The sequence below is a fragment of the Haliotis rufescens genome, unplaced genomic scaffold (assembly GCF_023055435.1).
Source record: "Haliotis rufescens isolate VD_foot unplaced genomic scaffold, xgHalRufe1.0.p SCAF_3, whole genome shotgun sequence".
In the NCBI taxonomy this organism is placed as follows: Eukaryota; Metazoa; Mollusca; class Gastropoda; order Lepetellida; family Haliotidae; genus Haliotis; species Haliotis rufescens.
Genome location: NW_025964001.1, coordinates 50,798,038 through 50,811,754, shown reverse-complemented (window position 1 = coordinate 50,811,754; position 13,717 = coordinate 50,798,038). Strand labels below are relative to the sequence as shown.

At 39.4% G+C, this 13,717-nt stretch overlaps 1 protein-coding gene across 1 annotated transcript in view; it reads left to right on the top strand.

Annotated features, from left to right (window-relative positions):
- Window positions 1–13,717, top strand: part of LOC124141985 — a 51,546-nt gene that overhangs the window by 19,917 nt on the left and 17,912 nt on the right. The window contains exons 6-9 of the mRNA XM_046510206.2: window positions 638–752; window positions 2,042–2,163; window positions 11,067–11,189; window positions 12,587–12,686. Coding sequence (XP_046366162.1) covers window positions 638–752; window positions 2,042–2,163; window positions 11,067–11,189; window positions 12,587–12,686 — 460 coding nt within the window. The remainder of the gene's footprint in view (window positions 1–637; window positions 753–2,041; window positions 2,164–11,066; window positions 11,190–12,586; window positions 12,687–13,717) is intronic.

Here is a 13,717-nt window from a genome sequence, read left to right as displayed (position 1 = left end):
GTAGTTGATTGATAACCATAAGTCATTGTGTGAAAGTGTTGTAAACCAATGCTGTTTTTAGGAATTTGCCTCTATGATATTTTTTAGGTGAGGTTTGTTTTTCCCTCTCTTTTAAACTTTGATTTCTAATGATCGTAGGAATGTATAATCTTAAGGGATAAATTATTAGTTGAAATGTATAATCTTAAAGGATAAATGATTGGTAGGTATGTATAATCTTAAAGGATAAATTATTAGTAGAAATGTATAATCTTAAAGGATAAATGATTGGTAGGAATGTATAATTTTAAAGGATAAACAATTGGAACAAATGTATAATCTTAAAGAGCAATTAAATTCAACATAGTAACTTGCAGATGTTAATACTTTCTGGCATACTTAATGACAAATGCTTGACCAAAATTACATTTGAAAAACAGAAATAGGGTAAAGCAGACGAAAGAAAATAACAGGCGAAATCAACTCCAAAACAAAAATTCCCCCACTGGGGGAATTCCTATTGTGAGTGCTTAATGGATAAGAGTTGTAAAAATATTTTATTAGGCAAAAATTATCTTTTTACAGTTTGTTTATTTAGGATCGATGGACATGATGAAGCTGTTGTGTGTTATATGATGAAGCCTATGTTATACTTCAGCACCTACACAAGGTGAAGAAGCTGAGTCTCCAGCTGTTGGTTGTCCTAGGCTTTCTTCGACAACAGAACACTATCCATGCCGACCTCAAGCCAGAGAACATACTGCTGAAACATGGTTAGTTACACTCCTGGAGATTCTGTAGCAGAACAGGGCTCCGGTACCCTATGCTTGTTGTCATAGCATGTGTATACTTAAATGAGAATTGGGAGGTTGCAATGTGGATCTGGTGGACCTGACATCTTTCCCTGATGGTGTGAATCACATACCAGGCCATCAACCACTGGTTTGCCTGGCCCACACTCAATTATTTACATTTTGATTAAAATGTTAATGTATTAATTTTGTTAGGATGTATGACCTGGCTGATTGTATGCTGTCATATCCTGACATATCCCTATGCTGTCAGCGCAGATTGGTGGCTCGTATATATAAAACACAGTCTTGCTGTCTTCAACTGGAGTGCCTGGCCCAGCATAGATTATTTACAGGCAGTCATCATTCAGCTGATTTTTTTGCTGACTAAGGCATTAAACAGTACTCACTGCTCACTGAGGACACCAAGAAGTAGATAGACGGATGAGCTAGAGTCCATTGAATATCTTTCCAATTATTGCAAGAAGTACTCAATCCTACTTTTAATAGTTTTCTCTGATACTGTGATCAAATGATACCTCCCTGACAGTTTTGATAGTTCTAAGCCAACATGACCATTGGTTCAAGTATCAGTTCTTTGTTTCTTCCAGCACCTTAACTGAATTCTGTGATTGTGATCACATAGTACCTCCCTGACAGTTTTGATAGTTCTAAGCCAACATGACCATTGGTTCAAGTATCTGTTCTTTGTTTCTTCCAGCACATAAACTGAAATCTGTGATAGTGGTCACGTAATACCTCCCTCACAGTTTTGATAGTTCTTAGCCAACATGACCATTGGTTCAAGTATCAGTTCTTTGTTTCTTCCAGCACATAAACTGAAATCTGTGATAGTGGTCACGTAATACGTCTCTGACAGTTTTGATAGTTCTAAGCCAACATGACCATTGGTTCAAGTATCAGTTCTTTGTTTCTTCCAGCACATAAACTGAATTCTGTGATAGTGGTCACGTAATACCTCTCTGACAGTTTTGATAGTTCTCAGCCAACATGACCATTGGTTCAAGTATCAGTTCTTTGTTTCTTCCAGCACCTTAACTGAATTCTGTGATTGTGATCACATAATACCTCCCTGACAGTTTTGATAGTTCTAAGCCAACATGACCATTGGTTCAAGTATCAGTTCTTTGTTTCTTCCAGCACATAAACTGAATTCTGTGATAGTGGTCACGTAATACGTCTCTGACAGTTTTGATAATTCTAAGTCAACATGACCACTGGTTCAAGTATCAGTTCTTTGTTTCTTCCAGCCAATGACCTGAGTTCTGTGACTGTGATAGACTTTGGTAACTCCATACAACATGTCCACAAAGAAGTTTCTCTGTACTACCGTGAGTTTGATGTCCAGACCTTGCTCTACAGGGCGCCAGAGGTAATTTCACTGTTGACCAATGGATGATGTAGAAGTGCCAGAGTATGCTAGTCATGGGTTCGAATCCCAGATTTTCCCAGATTATGATCCCTGATCTCTCAATACCATACCTTGGTTTCACCAATCTGGTAAATGTCTACCACCTTTACTTTGGGCCTTCTGACATATTTGTTTTGTTTTTATATACAAAGTAAAATACTCATATTAATCTAAAGGAATCAGAATTGATTATCTAATGACATGTTTTAGGACTGTTCCATGGCAATAGTTGACTCCCCTTTATAATGCTTCCTCTGCTTCCTGGCATTATATGATATGACTCAGTCCTCAGTACTCAGTACCATCTGGGGGCAGTAGGGTAGCCCAGTGGTTACAGTGTTCACTTGTCACCTCACCGAAGACGCAGGTTCAATTGCCCACATGGGTACACTGTTTAAAGCCCATTTCTGTTCCCCTGCCATGTTATTATTGTGAGAAGCATATCATTTTTTCAACAACTTTTCAATTACTGGCATCTTAGATTTTTATCAGAATGATACGAGTCATTTTCAAAATTTGTAAGATATTTCATGCCTATGAATTTCAAAAAGCAACTATTTCTTTTCCTTGATTTTGGTTCATTAATACAAAAACAACATGTTTTAGAGTTAAGGTAAAGAGTTTGCAACCTTAATGAATCCTAATATTGCTTTGTTGACATTTAAAAACGAAAAATGCAAATTACAAGTCACTACTGTTACATGTTGTAAAGTAAGGGTTATTTGAAAATTGTCATTTGAACTGGGATTTTTAGTGATAATATCATTTTCTGTGAAGACTTGTACACAGAAAAGTCAAAAGAAACCAAATTGAAGAAAATATAAAACAATGATAGTAAGCTTTGGTTTGTCAATTTACATTTTGATAAAATTTTGACACCAGTCTTCTTGTACTAAAACATTGTTTGTTCTGGTGAATTTCTTTCAGAACATACAATTACATGTTTATTTATTAGAAAATAACACATAAAGCAAATAACAAAAAGAAAATAATAAATATTTACTATAAGTTAGGCCGATAACAGTAGTGACATTACATGTAACAGTAGTGACAAGCATAACAGTAGTGACTTTCTTATGAAAGAGGAAATTTAATATGACTTCCACATTCCATCTTTCAACGCAACAAACAATGTTATCAAACAAAAACACATCATATCAACTGAATAAGCTTTAATTTGAATGAAAAAACCTGTTTCACTGGTTAACATGTCGGTTTTACGACAAAATGTTTTTTCAGACAATATGCTGTTGTAGAAGAATGTTGACACATGGGTAACTCACAAAAAAGCACATAAACATTACTGACATGGGATTTTCCATCTCCACCTTCATCCAGAGGTGAAGATGTCTCTTGAACATCCTGCATCATGGATTGACTGGGATTCGCTGGTGTCTCCAAATTGTCCAGAGGTAAAGATGTCTCTTGAACATCCTGCATCATGGATTGACTGGGATTCGCTGGTGTCTCCAAATTGTCCAGAGGTGAAGATGTCTCTTGAACATCCTGCATCATGGATTTGTTGGGGTTCACTGGTGTCAGGTGTTTCCAAACTGTCCAGAGGTGAAGATGTCTCTTGAACATCCTGCATCATGGATTTGTTGGGGTTCACTGGTGTCATAGGTGTTTCCAAATTGTCCAGAGGTGAAGATGTCTCTTGAACATCCTGCATCATGGATTGACTGGGATTCGCTGGTCTCAGAGGTGTCTCCAAATTGTCCAGAGGTGAAGATGTCTCTTGAACATCCTGCATCATGGATTTGTTGGGTTTCACTGGTGTCAGAGGTGTTCCCAAACTGTCCAGAGGTGAAGATGTCTCTTGAACATCCTGCATCATGGATTTGTTGGGGTTCACTGGTGTCAGAGGTGCTCCCAAACTGTCCAGAGGTGAAGATGTCTCTTGAACATCCTGCATCATGGATTTGTTGGGGTTCACTGGTGTTATAGGTGTTTCCAAACTGTCCAGAGGTGAAGATGTCTCTTGAACATCCTGCATCATGGATTTGTTGGGGTTCACTGGTGTCAGAGGTGCTCCCAAACTGTCCAGAGGTGAAGATGTCTCTTGAACATCCTGCATCATGGATTGACTGGGATTCGCTGGTGTCTCCAAATTGTCCAGAGGTGAAGATGTCTCTTGAACATCCTGCATTATGGATTTGTTGGGGTTCACTGGTGTCATAGGTGCTCCCAAACTGTCCAGAGGTGAAGATGTTTCTTGAACATCCTGCATCATGGATTGACTGGGATTCGCTGGTGTCTCCAAATTTTCCAGAGGTGAAGATGTCTCTTGAACATCCTGCATCATGGATTTGTTGGGATTCACTGGTGTCATAGGTGTTTCCAAACTGTCCAGAGGTGAAGATGTCTCTTGAACATCCTGCATGATGGATTTGTTGGGATTCACTGGTGTCATAGGTGTTTCCAAACTGTCCAGAGGTGAAGATGTCTCTTGAACATCCTGCATCATGGATTTGTTGGGGTTCACTGGTGTCATAGGTGCTTCAAAACTGTCCAGAGGTGAAGATGTCTCTTGAACATCCTGCATCATGGATTTGTTGGGGTTCACTGGTGTCATAGGTGTTTCCAAACTGTCCAGAGGTGAAGATGTCTCTTGAACATCCTTCATCATGGATTTGTTGGGGTTCACTGGTGTCATAGGTGTTTCCAAACTGTCCAGTGGTGAAGATGTCTCTGGAACATCCTGCATCATGGATTTGTTGGGGTTCACTGGTGTCATAGGTGCTTCAAAACTGTCCAGAGGTGAAGATGTCTCTTGAACATCCTGCATCATGGATTTGTTGGGGTTCACTGGTGTCATAGGTGCTTCCAAATTGTCCAATGGTGAAGATGTATCTTGAACATCCTGCATCATGGATTTGTTGGGGTTCACTGGTGTCATAGGTGCTTCAAAACTGTCCAGAGGTGAAGATGTTTCTTGAACATCCTGCATCATGGATTTGTTGGGGTTCACTGGTGTCATAGGTGTTTCCAAACTGTCCAGAGGTGAAGATGTCTCTTGAACATCCTGCATCATGGATTTGTTGGGATTCACTGGTGTCATAGGTGTTTCCAAACTGTCCAGAGGTGAAGATGTCTCTTGAACATCCTGCATCATGGGTTTGTTGGGGTTCACTGGTGTCATAGGTGCTTCAAAACTGTCCAGAGGTGAAGATGTCTTTTGAACATCCTGCATCATGGATTTGTTGGGGTTCACTGGTGTCATAGGTGTTTCCAAACTGTCCAGAGGTGAAGATGTCTCTTGAACATCCTGCATCATGGATTTGTTGGGGTTCACTGGTGTCATAGGTGCTTCCAAACTGTCCAGAGGTGAAGATGTCTCTTGAACATCCTGCATCATGGATTTGTTGGGGTTCACTGGTGTCATAGGTGTTTCCAAACTGTCCAGAGGTGAAGATGTCTCTTGAACATCCTGCATCATGGATTTGTTGGGGTTTACTGGTGTCATAGGTGCTTCCAAACTGTCCAGTGGTGAAGATGTCTCTTGAACATCCTGCATCATGAATTTGTTGGGGTTCACTGGTGTCATAGGTGTTTCCAAACTGTCCAGAGGTGAAGATGTCTCTTGAACATCCTGCATCATGGATTTGTTGGGGTTCACTGGTGTCATAGGTGCTTCCAAACTGTCCAGAGGTGAAGATGTCTCTTGAACATCCTGCATCATGGATTTGTTGGGGTTCACTGGTGTCATAGGTGTTTCCAAACTGTCCAGAGGTGAAGATGTCTCTTGAACATCCTGCATCATGGATTTGTTGGGGTTCACTGGTGTCATAGGTGCTTCCAAACTGTCCAGAGGTGAAGATGTCTCTTGAACATCCTGCATCATGGATTTGTTGGGATTCACTGGTGTCATAGGTGTTTCCAAACTGTCCAGAGGTGAAGATGTCTCTTGAACATCCTGCATCATGGATTTGTTGGGGTTCACTGGTGTCATAGGTGTTTCCATACTGTCCAGAGGTGAAGATGTCTCTTGAACATCCTGCATCATGGATTTGTTGGGGTTCACTGGTGTCATAGGTGTTATTCAAACTGTCCAGAGGTGAAGATGTCTCTTAAACATCCTGCATCATGGATTTGTTGGGGTTCACTGGTGTCAAAGGTGTTCCCATACTGTCCAGAGGTAAAGATGTCTCTTAAACATCCTGCTCAATCACTGGTGCCATGGGTAAAAAACTGTCCAGAGAGGTGAAAAACTGTACAGAGATGAATATGCTTCTGGAGTGCCATTGCTCCTTTTGCCTGTAACACCTATGGCATTCCACCGCATTCATACCCATCTTTGATTCTTTGCACTGAAAAAGACTAATATATGATTGGAAACATAACATTTAAAGAAAATTTCACAACCCTAGTCAAAGCCATCAGTCTTCTGAAATATTACCAGGAAAACATAAACAATATTCAAAGACGTCAAACTGAATAAATTAGGTTTCAAGTTACAACATATTCTTTCAAATTATAAAATTCCTAGTCACTACTGTTACAGTTCAGTGTCACCGCTGTTACAACATATTATATGCACTTCGAGTAAAACTGTTTGTAATTCAATGAAATCGGTATCAGTTTTTGTGAAACAGTTTTTAATGAGAAATGCACTTCTCTGCAATTGTAAAACTTAATCCCCCAAACCATTTTCTTACAACATGTACAACATTAAATCAGTTGTCACTACTGTTACATTTTGTGTCCCCACTGTTACAAAGCAACTAAAATGTATGAGATGAAAACTTATGACAATCAGTTCAAACATATCTGTCAAGCAATGTCAAACTTACATATATTATTGTTTCAAAACAGCTATGAAAATTAGCTAACACTTTTATCAATGCACTTTTGTCAAATTTGTTACAATCTCAAAATCTCTGACTGGTCTCTACTGTTACAAGTATTTAAAATACGCATTCCTCTTGCAATCACAGATGTGATTCTGCTAATTTTGAAAATGAATTCATAAAACTTAATCGAAACAAAATATATTAGTTTGAGTGGTTATGTAAGTAAAGCAGAATCTGTATTGCGATCCATTTCAGTCACAACTTTGACCATCCTTCGTCACTACTGTTACATATACTTGCCATATTGTCTGTTTTCTGGCCATGCATGTCAGCATTTTTCAGAACTTTCAAGCAAAATCATTGTATTCATTATGATAATTATTTGTACAAACAGCTATGAATTATTCTTTCAATTTTCCTACAGAATACTATACTGAACTGCAAAAGAAACGTCACCATGGATAGATATATGATAAATCTTATTTGTCCAAACACTGTAAACGTACTTTGAGACATATTAAAAAGATGAAATTTGGCAAAACTGATCATCAAGGTTGAAATTAAAGTGTCAAACAACACTAGTATCTGAGAAGATGGCATCACAAGTCAGTATCTCGTGTGCCTGCCATGTGCATTGATGACTGCCGTGCCACGTCGATACATGGAATGGATGAGGCTGTTGATGAAGGCCATAGGCACTTGAGCCCACACTCTGAGGAACGCCTTAGGCAGTTCAGCTGAGTTGTCGGCCTTGATCGAACATCATTCAGCCGTCTTTGAATCTTGTCCCACAGGTGCTTAATGGCATTTAAATCAGGACTGAGGGCAGGCCACCGCATGATTCAGATGCCATTCTGCTGGAGGAACACTCTTGTTGCTCTCGCAGTGTGGGCACGGGCGTTATCATGTTGAAACTCGTGGTTGCGGCGATGTGCCGAATGATGTAGGTCATGTGGTCTCAAGACTTGATCAATGTACCGAGCTGCTGTGACACAATTGCCTCTCCCTGGACCGATGTTCTGGAAGACCACAGGGCCGACCCTCTGTGCAAGATTAATTCGACCCCCAGACCATGATGCTTGGACCACCCCACGAGTCTCTCTCAACACAAGTATCCGAATAATGTTTCCAATGGCGTCGCCAGACTCTGTCTCTGCCATCTGCTGATGAGATACAGTAACGGCTTTCATCTGAGAAGAGGACTCTTCTCCACTGCTGGTGGCGCCAATGCTGGTGCTGTGTTGCCCACTGAAGACGGTCCTGGCAATGACGTGGTGTCAGAATGGGTCCTCGGAGTGGCCTGTGACAGTGGAGGTGTCTGCTTGTCAATCGTTGATGCACGGTGTCTGCACTAATGTGTCTCTGGTGTGTCCCCATGGTCTGTTTAGCAGTTTCCGCAGCAGTAACAAAGCGATCTTGAAGATGCTGTCACACAATCTGACGATCCTGATGTCGGGTGGTGACCCTTGGTCTTCCACTACATGCTCGGTCATCTGTAGTGTTGGTGGTCTGGTACCGTTGCTTGAGCCTGTATATGGTCCTTACGTGGACTTGAAATGCATTGTCTACTCTGTCAAGCTTGCAATCATCCAAGGGCTTGGTGTCGCTGATTTCTTGTCAATCTTTGCATGTGGTAGCATTTCAATAACGAATGAATGTTATCCGATCTGGGTGGATTTTTATAGGGCAAGAAATGGGGGAACACATGTGCATTTCAATTTGCACGGAACTCACATGCATCGGGTTACTATGGCTGTTGCCATGATGCGTTTGGGCAATCGGTTTTATTATCCCCCGCCACGAAGTGGAAGGGGGATATAGGAATGGGTGCCGTCCATCCGTCCGTCACATTTCGTTTCCGGAGCAGATCTTGAAAACCGTACCATATTTCTTCACCAAACTTGGCACATAGATAGATCTAGTGGTGAAGTGGTGCCTTTTGATAGTTTGGGATTTTTCAAAAAATTATTTTTTGAGTTTCCATGGCAACGACTTTGATTTAGACTGAAAATGGCGGTAGTCCTCGTTTCCGGAGCAGATCTTGAAAACTGTACTATATTTATTCACCAAACTTGGCACATAATGTCATCTCACAGTATGGAATACATTTCCTTTTTTGTTGGTAAGTTCTGCATTGCTTGAGTGTATGTTCCTACAAAAGGATCATGGACACAGTTGTTGCATTCATTGCACACCAGTAATAACTTTTTTTAGTGCTGCAATTAGGCCATTTACAAAAAGGCCCAGTTGCACACAACCCGACATGTCATATTGGCGGGGATGTGAGTATTTCATGCTTGTTGTCATCTGCTTTGGTTTTTTTAATCATCAAATTTCATTTTTCTGGACAAGGTAATGTTAAATTTTAGAAACTTTGACAAACATTACCCAGCTATTTAAATGACAACTTTTCATGCAACATTACTTGGGGTTGACGTTTCTTTTGCGGTTTAGTATAGTTTAACTGACGATATGTCCCCACTGTTACAATTTCTGTCCCCACTATTACATTTTAACACAAATGACATTGTAACAGTAGTGACTGTAACATTAGTGACAAATCACTGAACTTTCATTTCTAAAATAATGATTGGTCCCTTAGGATCAAAACACACATGCTTCCCAAACTATGCACAAAATGGAAAATCAGTACACATATGCACACAACAATTATGACATAGGTTTTCAAGCCCAGTAACAGTAGTGACATAACAAAACATGAGATATGAAAACGACTCACCTTATGTGTTGTAATTTATTTATTTCTGCAGTCTCCAAAAAACCAGGTGCAGCCATGTTGACATCCAAAAAGCAAGGCTTTGGAACAGGAAGTAGTTTAAGCAATCAGCTAGGGAGACCCCATTTATTCAAATTATTTAGCTCTGATAACAGTTGTGACATGTAACCCTGTGACAAGCATAATAAAGGAAATAAATCAAATATTTTTCATTCAAAAGTAGTTAAATTATTTGTTACACTTAATCTAAGATAATCTTTAAAGGGGAAGTGTACACGCAAAAATCACTTTCTTTCTTTTTCTAAACAAAACGCAATTTTAGAATTAATTAGTATCTTTGTTTGAAAATATACACTCATTTTTTACACAGTGAAAGTAGGAAGCTCACAATAGTGTGAAAATGATATGCCGTTATGAGGCCTTCGTTTTTCGAGCTAAACAGGCCTGAGTTATCCCCCTTAGATTATGACGTAATTGGTGCCAATTCAACTGGGTCCCTGTCTATTCTCAACGCAAAAGATATCAAGTACCAGTTTGCGGTAAAACAACATGGCCTACGACACACTCCGGCGCAGTGGTGACTCAGCATAACACTATGCTGGCTGGCATCTGAGACGCTAGAATCACACACCTAGACCTACACCACGTGAAGCGGCTCTAACAAAGCATGATGACGTCATAATGTTTATCAATTGGCACCAATGACGTCATATTGCAAGGGGCATAAGCCATGGTGTTTTTGTTGTGGAAATAGAACACTTGGTAAATGTGAAAAATATAAATCGTTTTAATGCGAAAAATATGTTAATTAATTGTGATATTTTTATATTTTTGTCTATGACACTTCTAGGTTAACACTTTTAATGTGGAAAAAGTACAAGAAAAATAGGTTTATTTCCGTGTGAACTTGCCCTTTAAAGATATATGCAAAAATGTCTGAAGTTGGGCCATCAGGATTGTGACAAGCCAAAATGGGCAAAATTTCACCCTTCAAAGTCATTTTGTGGCGCTTAACTATAATTTATAGCTATTTTTTATATGGTAGTATGTGCAGACATATGCAAGATACAATTTAAGATTAAAACACATTTTTAGAATACCATAATTAATGAGATACTAACATATTACACAAAATCCTACAAATTTTGGAAATGACTCATATCCAGACATGAAATCGTATGTGGATAGATACATAGAAGCTCAGGATATGTGAGAACAAACAGTGGTGGTGATCAACTCTTTCATGATGTTTGCAGATACATCTGAAACAGCTGTTAACAACTGTCCTTGTTACAAGATTACAAAATATGAAGGTTTTTGTGTTGTGTTTGTAGGTGATGTTTGGAATCCCATTCGGCACCGAGATTGACATGTGGTCCCTGGGCTGTATTCTAGCAGAACTGTATCTGGGAAGACCCCTCTTCTTTGGCAAGACCAAGCCAGAGTTACTTACATCAGTAAGGCTGTATGACAGGAACATTACACACTTACTTGATATTGATGGAATTACTCAATGATATGGTTTTACGAGGGAGTTGTTTGATGGTTTGCAAATATGAGTACCCGGTACCCAAGCTAACATTATGTGATTTTCAGTCTGTGCTGAAAAACATTTGAGACTATAGGGTTTACTCACCCAAACTACATTTTCAGACTTGTGACCATTTGAGGACTTAATTACACTCCTATCGAGACTTCCATGTGAAGAACCTATACCTCTGCCACAGGCCAATGCTTGCACTGGTCTGAACTAATGCCGGTTTTATAGTGTTGTCCCACTGAGATACCATGCTGCAGTTTAACACAAATACCCCAGTACACAGTATACTGACTCCGGGCCAACCAGTTCTTGTTTTAGCCCCTTAATGCTGAGTGCCATACAGTGTAACAACAAGTACCATCTTTTTACGTCTTTGGGTATGACATGACTAGGGATTGAACCACAGACACTCTATCCACAAGACCACAAAGGTGGTCTCACTGTTGTTAAGAGGCTTAGTGGTGTGAGTAGACATAATTACCTGTGTCCCTTAGTTTTGCCAGGATTAGCTGACTTCTCTTCTTGTCGCTATTGACCAAAGTTGACTTGAATCAGTCACTTGGTGGAAGCTATTCTGAAGTTATATCTTGAGGTTGATGGAAAAGTTACCTTTAGTCCAGGCAATCTAGGTAATTTTTTCACTTAATTTGGAACAAATTGCAACAGAATTTATTTTACCACAATGCATTTCTACAAGGTCCCGAAAACAACATACTAAAAGTCACAAGAAATCCCAGTTTGGGAAATATGTCTAATTTGCATAATCCAATAGGGCCACCAATTATCAATATATCTTCCATATTTCAAATGAGGGTCAATGTTCTGATAAAAAAAGGCACGTGTTGTATTGCAAAATAGCCATATTATGTTTCTAAAAAGATATTCACAACAACTGAACGTTTTCGACTATTGACAAATCTGCAAAATTCAAGATGGCCTCCAATTTCAAGATGGCCGACAAGTTTCCTAAATGTGTGTTTACACAGTTGAATCTTTTAACTCTAAAACAGTGTGCTAGGACTTATGTGCATATAACATGGCACATTAACTCACTGAAGTATAGTTAACACTTTAAGATAAGAAATTCCATCACCATTGACCCTCATCTGAAATATGAGTTTGTTGTTTTCGGGACCTTGTAGAAATGCATTGTGGTAAAATAAATTCTGTTGCAATTTGTTCCAAGTGAAAGCTTTTTTGCCTGGACTACTTCACTCATATTTGTAACAGAGTAAAGGTTGTGAAGAGATGTTTTAAGATACAGTATTTATGTCAATTTAACCTAAAGTGATTGTATCATGAATTGTCCTTCAGATAACTTCGGTTCTAGGCCCATTGCCTAAGGAAGTATTTCAGAGAGGCAAATACTCACGGGAGTTGGCGACATTCACAGAGGATGTGGAGCAGGAAGATGGTAATGATATGAAGTCTTTGTTTCACTCATCACTATTCCTCATATCTTGTGAGTGCTATGCTACCAAGTACACAACATCAATATGTTGATGTTGAGTTATAAATAGACAATAAAGTCATTTGAACAAGAACAATGAACAATGTTTGCTGACACTTGAGGTTTGCCTGTATATGTTGTCAGTTGCCTGATAACAATTGCCAAAACAAATGTTTATTTCATTCACAAAATTTAGCCCAGCCCCCAGGTTTGTTCGTGTTGTTTGCTTTAACCTACAGTTAGTGCACATTGTGCACAGGGGAGCTTATGTCATGGCACTCCTTTTCTCCATCCAGCATGAATCACAAAGCTGTGCATCCCTTCTGAACAAAAAGGTCCAATGAAGCTGAAATTGTTATTCCAGCAAGGGTGTCTTCTCTCCTTACTTTAACTTTGTGGCCACATCAGCCATATTGAAAATGTTATTTAGGCCCACAAGTCTGCATTTATCTTTGTGATATTGGTAAATACATGGTATGTGTGTGGTATGCTAAATAACAGGTGTAATGTTTTGTTGTGTATTTAACATTTGCAAATCTTTTTACCTTTGGCCATCATATACAGCCTTCTTAAATCATGCTATTTCGCAAGCCTAAGACTCTTGTATTGTGCTCAGTCAAGGTAAAAATCTAATGATGGTAGCCCTCACTGACTTATACTGTAGCAGCACTTGAAGGCTTGATTCTGAACCAGTCTCAATGCTTCAAATCTTTTACTTATCCTGCATTACTCCATAATGCATTCACTGCTTACCTTATAACAACAAAAAGACAGCGCTCGGCGATGGTCTTGGGTGAAGAAATAAAGATGTTTCCACATTCCACTGCTACTTTTTGCATGGACCATCGCCACTGTCATGTGACTTTGATGACAAGTCACCCTCCCCACATCACTGTCTCACATGCAACAGAAAATGTAAATATACTGTAGTAAACATTTTTGTCTGGTTCTAGCAGGACTAGCTACCAGTGAAATAAGGTTTACAGTAGTCCTAT